This window comes from Alosa alosa, chromosome 5, assembly GCF_017589495.1.
Source record: "Alosa alosa isolate M-15738 ecotype Scorff River chromosome 5, AALO_Geno_1.1, whole genome shotgun sequence".
NCBI lineage: Eukaryota > Metazoa > Chordata > Actinopteri > Clupeiformes > Clupeidae > Alosa > Alosa alosa.
In genome coordinates, this window is record NC_063193.1 from 21,679,188 (window position 1) to 21,697,991 (window position 18,804).

The 18,804-nt window shown below is 43.6% G+C and overlaps 1 protein-coding gene across 1 annotated transcript in view; it reads right to left on the bottom strand.

Annotated features, from left to right (window-relative positions):
• Nucleotides 1-8,724: 8,724 nt before the first annotated feature.
• aacs (acetoacetyl-CoA synthetase) overlaps nucleotides 8,725-18,804 on the bottom strand; it is a 36,134-nt gene continuing 26,054 nt past the window's right edge. The window contains exons 13-18 of the mRNA XM_048244018.1: nucleotides 14,765-14,878; nucleotides 14,162-14,287; nucleotides 13,585-13,654; nucleotides 12,833-12,891; nucleotides 12,478-12,680; nucleotides 8,725-11,220 (exon numbers count right to left, since the gene is read on the bottom strand). Of these exons, the coding sequence (XP_048099975.1) occupies nucleotides 11,083-11,220; nucleotides 12,478-12,680; nucleotides 12,833-12,891; nucleotides 13,585-13,654; nucleotides 14,162-14,287; nucleotides 14,765-14,878 (710 nt within the window). The 3' untranslated portion in view covers nucleotides 8,725-11,082. The remainder of the gene's footprint in view (nucleotides 11,221-12,477; nucleotides 12,681-12,832; nucleotides 12,892-13,584; nucleotides 13,655-14,161; nucleotides 14,288-14,764; nucleotides 14,879-18,804) is intronic.

Genomic DNA, 18,804 nt, shown 5'->3' on the forward strand with positions numbered 1-18,804 from the left:
ATACAGACATCTAATTCCATAATCTGGGTCTGCAGCGAGTCTCAGAGGGGAAGGGATTTTGGACTGTTTTTCTGGGAAAGATGAGAGAGTATCACTAAACTCAAGTGTCAACAGCACAAACATGATCACTTACATGATCACAAACATGATCACTTGTAGATGACAAGACCAAAGCATTATACCTCGTTTCCTGATAGAAAAAAAAATGAACATAATGACATCCTGTTCGTTACGAACCACAGCATTTTGTGAAAAGGACATTTTAGGACAGCACAATTTAGGAAGTATGCCACCCAGTAGAATTGTTCAGTTGTAAATAAGAGTAATAGAGCAATGCCTACACCCTAGGCTAACAACCATGTAACTTAAATGTATTCTTGTGTGATGCCTCAATAAATGTCTCGTATTTGTGGCAGTATACTATTAAAATATTAAACATGATTCAACAAAAGTTATTAGAAACAGGAACTTTGGAGTCTGCGTCTAATGTAGCCTACACTAAAAGCATTGAAGAGAAAGGTAGGTGCAAAGACATGAAGTGTTTTCAAACAAAAGTGGGTAAGAAATACAAAAACTAAGATAGGATGAACACAATAATAAGTTGTAATAAAAGAGCACATTCTCTCTCTCTGGTCCCTTTCATTACTCAAACAGCCATGTTTTGAATTAACTGTGTTTGATAGCTCTGTTAGGAAGACCAGATATGAAAATGTAAGAATGGTTACAAAATAATGCATTGGTCTCCTTATAATGCTTTGACAGAAAAAAACTGAACTGCAATGTGTGTGACTTTCTCTTTTAAAACATTTATGGTAACTTTTCAGATGAGAGAATTAAAGTTTATTTCAGAATCAAACAGAAGCACAAGGTTTTTGCCTTGCTGCTTCAGAGTAAACTCAAGTTCAATTTATTTGGAACTCTCTTTCTCTAGGCCTTGGTAAAACCTTTTTCATACCAGCTGGGTTTTGCAAAGTTATATTAAAGCAATACATTAACATGACATACTGTATATGTTTAAGGCAATGCAGCAATGGTGGCTTGTGTCATTAGGAAACAACACAATATATAAGGCTGAGTATTGTTTTCCTGGCCATAGGAGGCAATGCCATGTGCTCTGACTCTGTGCAAGAGAAGAATGTAACAAGTAGATTCAAAAGGGGGCCTAAATATGGCCCCAAACTAAAACTGATTCATTCACTCGGTCATTTCTTAATTTTATACAATGGAAATAAAACCAGCGTGTGCTATGGCTTCTTCTGAACTGTATGCATAATGAGAGATAATTACAAGGATAAGGATACAAGGAAGTTTATTGTCACATGCATATAGTTACTGGAAGTAAGAAATGCAGTGAAATTATGTCTGGTGTCAGCCTATTTGTGCATTTATTGGGGGGGTAAAAAGTGCAGTAGAAGAGGGGTTTAGTAGATTTAGTGGCAAGGGCTGCATAAGAAAGGTGTGGGAGGATTGGGATTGGGGGGGGGCACCAACAAGGAGCACCCAAGAGCAACAGGGGGAAAGAAAAACTCCCTTACCAAGGAAGAAACCTTGGGCAGATCCACGGCTCAAGGGGCTAACCCAACTGCCAGGGTCTTGGTGTGTGTGTTGGGGGGATGACAGGGGAGATGGGATAGTGTGCTGTGTATGTGGAGAGAGGGCAGTGTGCAATATGTGTGTTGGAGAAGCTTCCTCATGAGACAATGTGCTGTGTATTGGGGGGCAGTGTGCTGTAGGTATGTTGGTAAGTAAATTATCTGTTAATCAAATGTAACATAGTAACAGAAGGGGAACATATGTGTTATTATAAAACATGGCTGTGGCTATCTTAGGGGAGATATTGTTAGATTTTATTTTTCAAGACAAAGGAACAAAAATCCAATCAATCTGCAGTTTTGTACCTTTATTTCACCTGAACACACACACACACACACACACACACATCAGCATGTCTTTGAACATGTCAATCAAAGACCAATGAAAGAACACACCCAAAGAAAGCTGTCCTTTTGTCTGTCTGTGTTCATGTTCCTCAGTTTGGTTGTATATATGCAGCAGCAGCATGTGCTCTGAACCTGCAAATCTGCACATCATTTCCACGGAATTTCCCAGCACCTCTCAACAGAGGTTACTATTTTAAGACCAATTAAAAGCCTCTTCACTTTCCGTTGGGTTTCCATTTGCGGCCTTCACTGTAATCTCAGTGAAGGACAGTGATAGATTCTTGAAAGATTATTAGAGAAGGAATACACATTGTTTACAGTCTTTTTTCCCTGTCTTTTTTTACATCCAAAATGATTAAAAACTTACCCTGGGGGGATTATTATGTTGGAGGTGATCCTGGAGGAAAATCCCTCCCCTATATTCATTAGTGCGTTTTGTATTGATTTTTCCCACTGACTGAAAGGTGAAACATTCAAGTCCTTCAAAAAGACTTTGTTTACCAGGAGTCAGCCCCTCACTAATATGACACCTTTGTGTGTGTCTGCCAGTCAAGCTGGAGACTTTACGCTGCATGTTTGCAGGACATCCTCTGTGGACACAGGAATGTTCATCCACACACACAGCCGTAATAAGATGATAATGTGCACATACACATACACCTTATCCCTCTAGATACATCCCATGTAAATAACACACACACACACACATACACAAAGAGGTGTGAAATGACAGAGCAATATATGAATACCACCATATTAGCATGAACTTTTATCGTTTTTAAAATGCATTTGGAGGATGAGCAGGCTCATGCAGCTGGACGATGTATTCATAAGGTTTTAATGGCGGCGTTATCGTCCTAATCCAGAAAGGATTTGGTGAATACGCTGATTTCCCTGCCTTTTCTCACCCCCATCTCTGCTCGTCCAAATGACAAAGCGATTCCAAAGCTCAAGTATACACATGTAAATACACGCATGGAGTTTGAGCGCAGGTCCCCACATTCACTGGGCTCTGTCATCCTCCTGGTTGGCATCCGCTCACAGAGAGACATAAGCATGTCTGCTTTGTCCCGCTCCATCAAGACACGCACAATAGCGCAGCTTTGCCAGTGCCCGATGTAGACGAAGAAACAAATGGTAAACACAGCCCAAAGCGAACCACAGAGCGTTCTCTTTATTATGCCAGTGGTGGCAGTTCTAAATGCTAATTGTTTCTCATCAAAGCCAAGCCATCCATGCCAATTATCTATGTTGATGCAGAGACAATGAACACTCCTGCAGGCTTACTGCTCTGTGTAGAGCATGGGTGAAATCTAAACCATCAGACAACATAAAACAACCATTTATCTTGCTGCAAGGATCAACTGCATCACAGTCTTAACTAGACAGGAGGCTATTGTCGCAATCAGAACACAGTGTTGAATTGAGGGTTGGGGTTGCATCCATGCATATACTTTCCAGAGACAGAGTGTTATATTTTTTTCCTGTTATTTTAAGCATTCCAACCGTGTGTGTGTGTGTGTGTCCACCCCTCTTCACTTCTGGCTCCCATTTATTTCCCATTTACTCAGGGAAAACTTCTGACCTTGGCAGGGCCATCTTTTCCAAACCAGTGGGTGCTCCAATCTGGGCTGCTGGCTGGAACACCTATGTTTATCAGTGCAGGATTAAAACCAGCCGTCTCCAGGAGGCCGTATAAAAAATGCAAAGAGGATTTGTGAATCATTCCCTAATTCTGAAGTACCGGGGTCTGTTCGTTTTTTCCCCAGCTCAAATAAATAAAAAAGTAAAGCTTTTTTTAAAGCAGTTATCAACACATGACTTTTTTAACATATTTTATGAGCACGGTTGAAGTAAAGAATCTCATAGACGTCAGTTAACAGGGCTAGAACCTAGGGCCACATCATTTGTGGCTCAATTTTGGCTTTAGCTTTTTCTGAATTGCAATGACATTTCTTTTGTATCAAGATCTTACTCCAGTAAAATCTAAACAATAATTAGAAATGGCATGAATTGATGCATGTGAAGAATCGGTCAGTTTGTCTGATGAGGTATTACCTGAAATAGTGAAGAACTCAAGGAACTGAACCCCATTTTACTAGCAAGGTGGCAGTTAAATATGTTAGTGTTTTGATTTCCTAGCATGGATTGAGTTATTAGACCTGGCTTCCTGGCACAGCATGTGTTTGCAGGGTATTTCTGGGTGGTCTTCCTCAAAGTCCTGGTGAAAGAACCCATGCTTGTAGAAAGGACCACTAGCACCAGATCACTGAGCTTACAATATTACCTAACATGTTTATTTTTAGGTTCTGAGGTTCCTGTGGGTCTGAATGTTCAAATGAATGAATGACTTGAACTGCCTAACTGTCTGTCTAAGGGTGATAACACATTTTCAGACGTAGTGTGCGCACATGCACACAGCACTGTCCATGGTACTGAAACACAAGTTGAGCCGGACGGTTTAAGTTAAGTTAAAGGCGAACTATGCAGGTTTTTTAGCTTAATTTACCTTAATTTAACAGCTTCAGAGTCATTGGAATGGTTATATGACTTTTTTTCGGATTGAATGGTGGCCATGTCGCTTCCCCCTAGCGCCTGTGAGCGGAAAAACCACCCTTGCAACTTTGGGCCGGCGGGGCAACGGCCTCAGTATCAGGAAGTATAACGAGTGTAACAAATTGCTTTACTGCATTTAAATACACATACACGCCAGGCACCGGCTAGAACAAGGTAGCAATGGAGTTCCTCAGACATTCGTCATGACAGAGCCAGCTAAAAGAAGCAAAAACCGAGAAAACAGTGAAGAAAGTGCCAATACTGCATAGTTTCTTTTTAAGCTAAGTTAAGTGTTTAGTGGTGCATTAGCATGCACTGGATCACTAATGCATTAGTTTAGGTGTTTGTTGCTTGTCATGTCCAAATGTAATTCCATTCTAAAATCATTTAGATGCATGACTCAGCAAAGCAGAAAATACCAATCCAGTGTGTATATAGCCTGTGTTTGTGTTTGTGTCTGTGTGCTTGATGTTTGGATGGTCTGTATGCTCACTCTGGCAGAATGTAAGACCCAGAGAGAGGGTGACATAGAGGCTAGATATGCTTTTTTTTATTCATTCATTTTATTAACTTCATCCTCCTAATCCTGTGGGGGCCAGAGAAAACCAATCTAACGATGCAATCACCCCCACAGTCGACCCTGAAGCCCAGCTGAAATAAGCACAGAGGAGAAGCCAAGCACAGGTTATGAATTTAGCAGTTTTGTTAAAAACAGACCTTTTGCTGTCTGTCTTTCTCCTTATTGTTTCCTCATTTCCTGTTTGCATTTATTTGTTTGTCCGACTTCTGGGAATTCACATCAGAATAACCAATATGGAAGGGAAAAATGTCTTTAAGAAAATGTACCTGTATGCACAGACAAACAGTAGCATGTGGAAGAAAATCACTAACAATGATTATTTCATAATTTTGTTTACTCCAAAGGATCCCTCCAGAACCAATAACACTCAACTAAACACACTACCTTAGGGCAGGGGTTACTGCATACTGAAATTGTGAAAAACTGCTTAGGCAGGCTGTACTCACACTGTTATGTCTGGTTTTCAGTGCAGCTCTTTTGACAGCACACTGACATACACTATGGCCAGAACTCACACAGTTGAATGGATATATCCTGTTATGTGTTAGAAGGGCTAAATAGATGAAGATTGAGAAATTGTAAGGGAGTTCAATAAGGATTCCACACCATTACTGTGATGGTGACAATACTATACTAGTACAATACTATATCAGTCTGTCACTTCCAGTCCTTCCAGGGATAGATTACTGCAAAGGCCCAGGGGCCCAATGGGCCAAGGGGCCCTGAAGCCCAAGCCTTTGCATGGAATCATTGCCTCAATATCAACAAATCAGGATGTAGGCTAAGAATCTGATTGAATTAAAGTATTGGCCGTCCCCAAAATGCACCAGAATACAGGAAATCACATTATACAAATTAAAAAATGTCTGGGGGAGGACCCCCAAACCCCCCTTCCCACATTTGTGACAAAAAGTGGGGGGTCCTTAATACAACTGGGCCCAGGGGCCCGACAGTTCATAATCCATCCATGAGTCCTTCATAAGAGAGGTTTGCAACTGGACATTTTCAAGGCCATGTCTTGATACTGGCAAGGGGGAGCCCTACAGTCTGTCCCATGACTGATCAAATTAACAGGGCCTTCAATGAGCCATTCTTTTTCTTTCTGGCTGATAAATCAGTTTAAACAGCTGCCCTTGTTGAAATGAGTTAGCTGTTAGCAGTTAGTTGATGGCAACATTGACTGGTCATGGCATGGCAAATCCTCTGGAACTCCTCCTAGTGGGACTAACCAGTACTAGTGCAGGGCTTCGAAAATGACCAGTTAAAGCCCCAGCTGCTTCTGTATCACATTGCCATGCCATATCGTGCTTGGTGTGTGGGTGTGTGTGTGTGGGGGGTTAATTGGTTCAGGTTATGTTGTACTGTACTGTATATTTAGGTTGGGTCTAACAAGCCAGGTGTGAGAAGGATTAGTTTACTGTGAGGAGTAATGGTCCTACCATTTATTCACACTTATGGAAGTAAGAAATGCAGGACTGGGGGGGTGGGGTGAGGTCTTTTCTGAGAGCTCTAATGGGCTGGTAAATAGACTCCTCGATGCTATTGGAAATATCTGAATCGTTTGTGCACTCCCTCTTCCTCTCTCGGTGCACTCATCCGTGCACATATATCCACAGACACTCTTTCACATAATATTCACAGATGTCTATTTTTCACTCATTCCCACAGATGCCTCTCCTTGATTCTCTACCCCCAAACAAATACACCCATAATTGGTGTGTATATGTAAAATAGTAATACAAATGATGATAACAAAGTGTGGTGCTCCAATGAGCGTGAACAATTGAACAATACCATACCATTCCTGTCTCCTGATTCTCAAATCAGACAGAGAGGAAAACTAATACGAAGGTTAACGCCATGGAAATGGGAATGTTTGGAGTCCAAACGTTCCCGTTTCCATGGCGTTGGAGTCATGGTACATTACATTTAATCAGAGAATGATTTAAGATAATCCTGTTAATAGATTTTTATTGAGACGCTCTCCATTACTGAGTGCCCCATTCTCACTGATCATCAGACTGCGTAATGCATCCAAACCTGCATTAAAGGGACTTTAACAAGTGAGTGATGAATGCACGCCTCGCTCTAAATCGAATTTGTTGATAAGTGGCCGTATGCATGGTGCATCCACTATCACCGGTTTATTCCGTCTTTTCATCTCTTTTCCCGCGCTGGGCCTGGCATTCATTTCCACAAATAATGCTCTTTCCACTTCATGTCAAATGAGCATGGCGATGGCACGCTGAACAGAGATTACAAGTTTAGTGAGAGCAATTCGCGAAGAGGCACGCTCGGGCGTTTCAATCAAGTTCGGCCGCGCCATGGCGAGAACACTTCACACCCCACCACTGTCTGACCCGCGGACTACGCACAAGCCCCTTGTATACTTTGTCGCAATGTGATAAAATGGGACCGTTTTATATTTTGTGGCCAAATCAGCAATGCAATGAGTGCATCTGTATTGAAATTGTGTTTTCTTGAACTTTAAAGTGAAGGCGCATGTCCCCGTTGTCTTCCCAAATGAGCTTGAGTTTTGATCATGATGTAGAAAAAGAGACCCAGCAGGAGTGAGTCAGGCAGAGAGAGAGAAAGAGAAAGAGAGAGTGATGGCTCACATGAAGTTTAACAGGACAGAAAGAAGGTTCTTCACACTCTTTGAATCTTGTCATTCTTCTTATGCCTATCAGCATAATATCTGATTTGCCAGAACAATGAAGCAAGAACATCCATCCATCAGTCACACTAATCAAGAGGAGGGCTGCTCAACCTCCTGGTAATCTCCTCTTCATTTAAAGCACCAGAGATAGCTTATTCAGAAAAAGCAAGGGGACATTTTCAGATTTATGATTATGGACAAAACCAACTCTACTGGGTTTGCGTAATGTCTCTACTTGATAACTTGCTAAAAAATATCTCACTATAATGTATGACCAAAACTAGCTATCAAGATAAATCACCACCATATCTGCTAGACATCTTCAGTCAATATTATCTAACTTTATGCATCAATTTCAATTCAAATCATCTTAGTATGTAACTGTGCTTTTTAAGGCATCAGCATCAATGGGGAAAATTGAAAAAAGAGTTCCTTGTGGTTGTCCAACTGCTGATACTGAACAGTAGACTCGGATGATGGAAACCACTTTTGAAATCAGCCAAGATTAGCAGAACGGTTAGACTGAAGAAGCCCCTATGATCCTACTCCTGGGCCTCTACCTCTAAGCATACTCCTCCTCTCTCCCTTCCCCAGAGCCAACACATGCCCTCGGCTAAGAAGCCCCGACCTGTTCTCTATGAGCTACCGTGTGATGGCAAAAGGTGCAAGTCTCCTCCTAACAGACATTAATTGATTGATATTGTGCAACCCAGAGCCACCCACACGTGCCAAGGTAAGCCATCTGTGATGCAATTAGACAGCCATCTGATGCACACCTATGCGCACCTGTCGGGATCCTGGGACACGGCCAAAAATTAGGAACCCAGACCAAACCCTGGCTCACTGTGATAAGAGATGGGTATTGTCAAACTGAAGGACTGAGGGAAGGATCACCTCGAATGCAACAGGTAATCTTGAATATACAATATATTAATAATAATAATAATAATAATAATAATAATAATAATAATAATACAAAGGCAAAAGGATTATGTTGTTACAATACTTTTATTACGTTTGTTTAATAGAATATGCATCTTCAGTCCATATAATTTAGGTAGTCTTATGAAAGACACTATATTCACAAATATTTATTCTACATTTATGTTCCATATTCTTCACAGTAAAATGAAAAAATATTGTCAAAACAAAATATAAGCCGTCAAGTAGAACAATTGCTTATTTCTTTTTAATAACTAATTTTGAGACATTTACATCAACATACAAGATAAGTTTGACATTCACATGAATGAACATTTATTTTATGTTCAATGACCAGAGTTATAGATCTTCAACTTATATATAAAAAAAATGACAACAAAAATGGAATAGACATTACAGGAATGTCATAACTGAGATGTAGTGACAGTTCTGCCGATATCATATATTTTCTTGATTCTGCACATTTAGGTTCCCACAATTACTCACAACTTCGTCTAAAATAGACATAAAACTGGAGTCCTTTACTCAAAAGACCCCTGTAGTTAGGTAAACCCGAAACATTATTGTCAGCAACTTCTAACACTAACCGTCGGTTTCACTGCGACAATTCCATCCATTCATTCAACAATAAAGAGGTAACTTCATGACCAGTCAACTTATCAGCAGCAACAGGGTAGGACAACAGGGTACGACAACAGGGTAGGACAACCGTCTAACGTTACTCTGGGCAAATACAAAATATAGAAGCACTATACTGTTACACTACTGGGTTATCCAATAGTGGCTTCACATGCATTTTAGTGCAATGATCACAAAGGCGCGACTGGTCAGGAAAGCAGAGATAGGGGAGTCATATGCGAACCTAAAATCTCAATGGATAAAACATTAAATAGCCATTCCCATTTATCCTGCTGCCTCAAGTAGTGTTTCTGCAAGAAGCCTTTGTCTAGGTCTGAAGGCATGTTAGACTGACATGTTACACTGATGTGATAACGAGTTCTGATAGGTTTATAAAAATGATGCAGAGACGGCAGAAAAGCCACTTCAAAAGAGGAGCACCAGAAGAGGGTGGAACTACTGGGGAGGAGTGGAAATGCTCGGATTTTGCAGTGTGAGGAGCCAAACAACAACAAGGGACTTCAAACAAAACTCTGATGGATTTAGCTGCTTGAGGCGACTTAAAATACATTGTATAAAAATCGAATCCCTTTTTAATGTCCACTTCAAGCATGTAAACAAAGTACCCCTCCTCCTCCGACGAAACCAACAGTACCAGAGTTGTTCCTGCAGAGAGACTAGCTTTGGGCCTGGTCCACAATTTATGAAGAAGAAAAAAAACTCCAGGGAACTCATTAACTTCCTGTCTAACGTGTTTGTGTAAAAAAGAAAGGAAAATCAGATAGTGTTTCAATCCTAATTTGGCAGCGTCTGCTCACACAACTCTAAACAGTGGAGTTGGACTGGACGTATCCCAAGCTTCTCAAACACAGTTACCCCCACAGTACCAGGCCTGTACATACCTCAAGTGCATCACAAACATTTATGTTTCTTAATTGAACTGAACCTGATAGTTACACCAGTTATACCAGACATTATACCAGACATTGCCTGACTGAACTGAGGGGGCATGATCAACACAGACTCCCAGTGGGGAACATCTCTACTTAAGCTCCAAAATGTGATCGAGAGCTGATCCAACACACACAACAAGGGTAAGCCCTGATCATTCAACATTATCTGTGGCAAGAAAATACTCTACACCCATCAAGCAATAGGTATGAAGACAGCCATCAAAGGCCAAGTATAGGTCCCTGACAAAAGCTGTTATGGACAATTTCTCCTGAGACACTTTTTGCCCAGCAACCCATGGGAAGGATCCCAAATCCTACAGAGATAAACAAAACTGAATCCTCCTTTCCCAACAACATTAAACTCACTATCAGAGTCTAATAGAGGCAACCGTGAAAGGAAAAGATAAACAGATAAAAATAGACTTCAATAAAAGAGGAGTTCAGGGAAAAGGGAGGGGTGGGGGGTGGGGATGTGGGCACAAAAATGATGTAGGTTTTTTTGTTGTATATTTGTTGGCTGGATTGACAGAGCGATGATGCCAAAATGTTCCATCAGGGGAGGAGCTTGTGGGCGGCTGGGCTTCTAGAACTAAGCAGCCTCTGGAGACAAAGAGCACTCTGGGGAAAAAATCCACACTCCCAGTGCCCCTAAAGGCGGACAGGTTTTTGCAGCAAGTTTAAAAAAAAAAAAAAAATCATAAAAATAATAATGATGATAATAATAATAATAATAATAACAATAATAATAAAAAACTTTCACTAGTCAGTTGGAGAGGCTGTCTTTCTTTCTCTCTTTGTCTGTCCCTCGGTTCCCTTTTGAGGCCTTGAACGGCTTTAGAAGTTCTGCAGCTCAGGCAGGTTCTTGTAGAGGTCCAGAGAGTCGGGGTTGGAGAAGGCACCGCGCTGGGTCACCTCCTTCCCTGCGATCACCTGTTTCACCGCCACCTCCACCTTCTTCCCACTGATGGTGTACTACACAAAAGGAGAAAACAGAGCCAGAGTAAGGGAAGAGACTATGGAAGTACTCATGTATCGGTGCATGCATGTATGTGCATCTGTGTATGCATGTATGTGCATCTGTGCATGCATGTGTGTGCATCTGTGTATGCATGTGTGTGTATCTGTGTATCATGTGTGCGTATCTGTGTATGCATGTACATGTATGTGTATCTGTGTATGCATGTATGTGTATCTGTGCATCATGTGTGTGCATCTGTGCATGCATGTGTGTGCATCTGTGCATGCATGTGTGTGCATCTGTGCATGCATGTGTGTGCATCTGTATATGCATGTATGTCTATCTGTGTATGCATGTATGTGTATATGTATCTGTGTATCATGTGTGCGTATCTGTGTATGCATGTACATGTATGTGCATCTGTGCATGCATGTATGTGCATCTGTGCATGCATGTGTGTGCATCTGTGCATGCATGTGTGTGTATCTGTGTATGCATGTATGTGTATCTGTGTGCGTATCTGTGTATGCATGTACATGTATGTGTATCTGTGTATGCATGTATGTGTATCTGTGCATGCATGTGTGTGTATCTGTGTATGCATGTGTGTGTATCTGTGTATGCATGTGTGTGTATCTGTGTATGCATGTGTGTGTATCTGTGTATGCTGTGTGTGTGTGTATCTGTGTATGCATGTGTGTGTATCTGTGTATGCATGTGTGTGTATGCGTGTGTATATGTGTCCAGTTCAGATACCTTTACTAGTCCCCGAGGGGCAATTCGGTTTAGAGCCAACCCATCCATGAAGGGGTTAAAAGTTAAAAAGCGCATTAGCATACACTGTATAAATGTATGCAATGGATGGGCAAACTGCTGGGTTGCACACGCACTGGAGCGCCCCGGAAGTGGTGTGTGTGTGTGTGTGTGTGTGTGTGTATACAGATGCAAACATATACAACAAACAAACAATACAACAAAGAGTGATGGAGAGAATCCAAGGATCAACCTCTCCGTCCATTTAAATCACTCATCCATCCATTCATCTTTCTCAATCATCCGTCCATTCATCTTTTTCTTCATTCATCCATCCATCCATCTTTCTCAATCATCCATTCATTCATCTTTTTCTTCATTCATCCATCCATCCATCTTTCTCAATCATCCATCCATCCATCTTTCTCTTCATTCATCCATCCATCCATCTTTCTCTTCATCCATCCATCCATTCATCTTTCTCTTCATTCCTCCATGCCTCCATCCCTACATCTCACCGGAATGTCCACGGTCTCCAGGAGCAGGGCAGGGACGTGGCGGGCGGAGAGCGCCGCCCTGATGGCACCGCGGATCTTCTGCACCAGCTCAGGGCTGAAGGGCTTGTTCGGCGCCATCTTCAGGAACAGAATCACCCTCTCCTCGCCGTCCTTGTTGTACTGGGGGACACACAAGCTGTCGGACACCTCTTCAAAAGCTTCCACTGCGGAAGGAATGAAAATAGATCAAGCCTTGAGTTCCCGCATAACGCTCTCGCATATCTGATTGGCAGATGAATAGCACCCAAGCTATTTGTGTTTGTTCACAGTTATGACTTGGAGTAAACGGCAAGTGTGTCAGCAGACTAGATCTTACCGATGTTATAGATCTCGGAGCTCCCAAATCGAACTCCATTGGGGTTCAGAGTTCCATCACTGAAAACAAGCAGAGGAGAATGTTAATGTACATAGGGAAGGCATTTTACATTAAAGAAACCGAGACCATGGCCAGTCTTTCATACAATAGAAGTCCATCAATTGAGGGTGGATGGATCATGGATTATCCTATTTTCCTTACAAACATTTAAGTTTTCTTCTGCTCAGACAAATGTAAATATATTCCAAGCTAAACTACAAGAATATAGTATCACCTTACTTTAAGTGTGTTCTGTGCACAGACAAATAGAGAAAGAGATAGATGTCAAGATGGAAAAAACAGAAAAACAGGAAAAGGGTTACAGAAAAAGGGTTGCAACTCCTTTCACTTTTATAGGTGATAGCTTTGATGGAAATTAGCACACAGCTTCGATTGATTGTTCATTTCTTAACAACAACATCTATTGATCTGAGACATTATAGCAAATGTGTATCCATGTTTTCAATCAACAGACCATTGATGAGAACATTTCAGGCTCAAGTCATCTGCCCAAGAGGCAAAATGGCATCTCATGGCAATTATGTCTTCCAAACGAACTCTTCTCAAACACACACGCAAACACACACAGATGTATTTACAGAGAGAGAGAGAGAGAGAGAGAGAGAGAGAGAGAGAGAGAGAGAGAGAGAGAGAGAGAGAGAGAGAGAGAGAGAGAGAGAGAGAGAGAGAGAGAGAGAGAGAGAGAGAATCACCTTCTCCCCAGCATGACTATGCCTCCCGTCTTTGGATTGATCTGGCAGTAGTCTCCGTGAGCCCAAACACCTGAACAGACACACACACACACACACACAATGAGAGAGCGTCTCCAGCTGGAGAGATGAGCAGCAGAGATGAGCAGATATTGGGTTCTTAAGTACAGCCTCCATGCACATGGTATAGACAGCTTGTGCGCACACACACACACACACACACACACACACACACACACACACTAATGAAAAACACATGCGCACACACACACACCAAAACAAACAAAAACACACACAAACACACACACACACACACATATCCCTACACACAGAAACACAAAGACAGAGAGAGATAGAGATAGAGAGATAGAGAGAGAGAGAGAGAGAGAGAGAGAGAGAGAGAGAGAGAGAGAGAGATATTCCCTCTTCCCCCACCAATCTCCCTTCCAGAAATATGTCTGCAAAACAAACTGTCCCCAGCACGGGCATAAACAGCAGCTATGCGCCACCACCACTCGGCTTAATGGCAGCCGTCTCTATCAGCGGTGGACGGCGCGCGCTGGCAGGCGGAGGGGGTTACCGGGATAAGTGGAGAAGTAGGCTTTGCGGTATTTGATGCCGCTCTCGTCGTTCCAGAAGTGCGTTGGCTGGCAGGGGATGGGCTTCAGGCAGACCAGCTCACCACTCTCCCCCCACACCGGCGTCCCTGTTTGAGGACACACACACACACACACACAGTTTGAGTCTGGCACAGAAACGATTTAAAACTGTTTGAAAATGCATTTTTGAGAATTGGAGGAAGAACCATTAATTATGGCCTAAATAATTTTGCTGGTTGGTGAATACACGCAAAAAAGACTGTAACTGGACTAAAAAGAACAATTCGTAATCCAACACAGATGCCAAAACAATAAAAAATAAACAAATGTACAAAAATATCAGCATATTCAGTGGCTACTGTGGCCCCCCTCTTTCTGAATCACCAATCAACAGATCAGCAATGCCACCCTGTTTGCATGGGCCAGCACCACCAATTACACACACATGCTCAAATCACTGATTGCTGAGGACAGTCTGTCATTGGCATGGCGTGCATGGCACAGGCACGGGTGGCAAACCGCAGGGCATCGGCACCCTGACAACCCCTCTCTGCAGCGGCACCCAACGCCCCGCTGGCTCTCACCTTCCATGCTCCACGCCTCCACCGCCATGCCCAGATTCCTGGCCTGGATCTCGCCGCGGTGGACGGGCAGCGTCACATTCTGGCCCATGAAGCAGGAGATGATGTCCGTGCCACCTGTGGACCATCAGCATCATAATCACCATCGCCATCATCATCATCATCATCATCATCATCATCATCATCAACAACAACAACACCACCATCATCATGTCTGTACATGTATTCATTTAAAGGGCTTAAAATGAAAATGTGTGACTGATATTGTTCGAAGCTATTTTCAAATCTGTAACGACCTGGCCCATGCCTAAAATCCCACACTGTGCCTGAGATTTTTAAGCTGGCAGAGACTTTCATCTAAATCTATTTATGGTTTAGATATGCGTGTTTCATCAGAATATCTGCCCAGGGACTTGAGCTCATAATCTTGGACTTGCTCTACCAGTGGCTCACAGGAACACCTTCCTCCCCATCGCCCTCATCCTCATTATTACCCAAAGGCTGTGCCCGCACACTCTCGCCCTCACACACGCTGCACCTCCAACCTCTGCAGCTCAACCCCCCTCCTCCCACTCCCACAGCCAAGCTCAGATGCACAGCGAGCACAGGGCAGCTGGGACTGGAATCCTCCCCAACCCGAAAGGCAATTCATATTAGAAAGGGATACAACGGGATATCAGGCTTAAAACGTTTGTTTTTCTTTTCTTTCTTAGGAGCAGAGAGATGGGGGCTTCCTTTGTTGTCTCTTAATCTAAAAGGCTGTGCCTGCCTCCATTTCAAATGACAGGAGTCTCTCCCTCTGCTGCAGTAGAATTGGAGTCTGTGGGTTTTCTCAGTGTAATTGCCTGCATCTGATGCAATACACTCAACACCGCTGCTATTCATATCAAATATGTTATATGGATATTTCTGTCCTTGTTATAGTACACATCCGAAATGACGCATCCCTGTTCTGTTGTATGGTGATATGTTATCAGTGTTGTCTGTGGCTTGCATAGTTCATCATTGGGATTGTTTTGATGTATTACAGTGTCACTCAGTTTTCAGAGTAAGCATTTGCTGTGTGTACAAGAGCTGTATGTATTGCTCTCTCTGTCATCCATCTATCCAGGCAGCCCAACTAAACAGTGCTTCCTCCTCCATCTATCCAGGCAGCCCAACTAAACAGTGCTTCCTCCTCCATCTACAGTATCCAGGCAGCCCAACTAAACAGTGCTTCCTCCTCCATCTACAGTATCCAGGCAGCCCAACTAAACAGTGCTTCCTCCTCCATCTACAGTATCCAGGCAGTGCTTCCTCCTCCATCTATCCAGGCAACTAAACAGTGCTTCCTCCTCCATCTACAGTATCCAGGCAGGCAGTGCTTCCTCCTCCAACTAAACAGTGCTTCCTCCTCCATCTATCCAGGCAGCCCAACTAAACAGTGCTTCCTCCTCCATCTACAGTATACAGGCAGCCCAACTAAACAGTGCTTCCTCCTCCATCTATCCAGGCAGCCCAACTAAACAGTGCTTCCTCCTCCATCTACAGTATACAGGTAGCCCAACTAAACAGTGCTTCCTCCTCCCTATCAGGCAGGCAGCCCTACAGCTTCCCTCCTCCATCTATACAGGCAGCCCAACTAAACAGTGCTTCCTCCTCCATCTATCCAGGCAGCCCAACTAAACAGTGCTTCCTCCTCCATCTACAGTATACAGGCAGCCCAACTAAACAGTGCTTCCTCCTCCATCTACAGTATACAGGCAGCCCAACTAAACAGTGCTTCCTCCTCCATCTATCCAGGCAGCCCAACTAAACAGTGCTTCCTCCTCCATCTATCCAGGCAGCCCAACTAAACAGTGCTCCTCCCTCCTCCATCTATCCTATCCAGGCAGCCCAACTAAACAGTGCTTCCTCCTCCATCTACAGTATCCAGGCAGCCCAACTAAACAGTGCTTCCTCCTCCATCTACAGTATCCAGGCAGCCCAACTAAACAGTGCTTCCTCCTCCCATCTATACAGGCAGCCCAACTAAACAGTGCTTCCTCCTCCATCTATAGGCAGCTTCCTCCTCCATCTATCCAGGCAGCCCAACTAAACAGTGCTTCCTCCTCCATCTATCCAGGCAGCCCAACTAAACAGTGCTTCCTCCTCCATCTATCCAGGCAGCCCAACTAAACAGTGCTTCCTCCTCCCATCTACAGCTTCCTCCTCCATCCAGGCAGCCCAAGCCCAACTAAACAGTGCTTCCTCCTCCATCTACAGTATCCAGGCAGCCCAACTAAACAGTGCTTCCTCCTCCATCTACAGTATACAGGCAGCCCAACTAAACAGTGCTTCCTCCTCCATCTACAGTATCCAGGCAGCCCAACTAAACAGTGCTTCCTCCTCCATCTACAGTATCCAGGCAGCCCAACTAAACAGTGCTTCCTCCTCCATCTATCCAGGCAGCCCAACTAAACAGTGCTTCCTCCTCCATCTATCCAGGCAGCCCAACTAAACAGTGCTTCCTCCTCCATCTACAGTATCCAGGCAGCCCAACTAAACAGTGCTTCCTCCTCCATCTACAGTATCCAGGCAGCCCAACTAAACAGTGCTTCCTCCTCCATCTATCCAGGCAGCCCAACTAAACAGTGCTTCCTCCTCCATCTACAGTATCCAGGCAGCCCAACTAAACAGTGCTTCCTCCTCCATCTATCCAGGCAGCCCAACTAAACAGTGCTTCCTCCTCCATCTAGTATACAGGCAGCCCAACTAAACAGTGCTTCCTCCTCCATCTACAGTATCAGGCAGGCAGCTTCCTCCTCCATCTATCCAGGCTAAACAGTGCTTCCTCCTCCATCTACAGTATCCAGGCAGCCCAACTAAACAGTGCTTCCTCCTCCATCTATACAGGCAGCCCAACTAAACAGTGCTTCCTCCATCCTCGTCTGCTGTATTCTCCTACTCCCACGTGGCTCTTTAGCACCTATTAATTGGGTCCATGGGGAGCTGCATTTAGGAGGCCTACAGGTTAAGGGGCCGTTTACACAAAACCACCAGGTGAATTTTCTCTTAATGTGTGTATGTGTGATGTGTGTATGTATGTGTGTGTGTGTGTGGGGGGGGCACTGTTGGAGCCTCTCCCTGTCAGCGTTTGTTGTCTCCCCCCTCCCCTTCCTCAAAATAGATTTGCATGTGTTGCTCCTCTGTTGACACCTTGAGCACCTTTCCCGCTCTAATGAATATTCTAGTGTTCACATCTCTGAGCATGAGCATCCACCCACTCCTCTTTTAAAGGAGAGGAGGCTCGCGCTCCAAAAATACCCTTTACAGAGCCACCAGGCGCACAGCACAGGGGTGGCAGCACCGAGGAAATGACACCGGCAACACTGCACTGGTACATGGTCTGGGAGGACACATGGGAGTGCTAGCAGAATGGAAAGAGTAAGAGAAAGAGAAAGAAAGAAAGAACAGAGAGGAAGACAAAAAAGAGAAAGAAAGAAAGAAAGAAAGAAAGAAAGAAAGAAAGAAAGAAAGAAAGAAAAAAGAAAGAAAAAAGAAAGAAAGAAAGAAAGAAAGAAAGAATGAAAGAAAAAAGAAAGAAAGAAAGAAAGAAAGAAAGAATAAATACTAAAATATAATAAATATTATCTTTCATAAATAGGATGAAAACTGTGTGTGTGTGTGTGTGTGATGTGTGAGTGTGTGTGTGTGTGTGTGTGTGTGTGTGTGTGTGTGTGTGAGAGAGAGAGTGGTCCTGGAGGATGGGGGGCAGAGGACAAAGCTGGCAGGATAAAGAGAGAAAGGGAGAGAGCAATAAAGAGAGAAAGCAAGAAAGAGAGAGAGTAATAGAGAGTAATAGAGAGAGAGAGAGAGAGAGAGAGAGAGAGTGGTCCTGGAGGATGGGGGGCAGAGGAGAAAGCTGGCAGGAGCGAGAGTGAGAGGAAGGACGAGCAGAGTGGGGACAGATGGCAGTCAGGTGGAGGTATATTACACCGAGGCAGGCCGCAGGGCTGAAAGTGTTAAGGCACCCCGCGGCGGGCGGCTGAGGGGCCCGGGAGTCCGTCTGGCGGGTGAGCCTG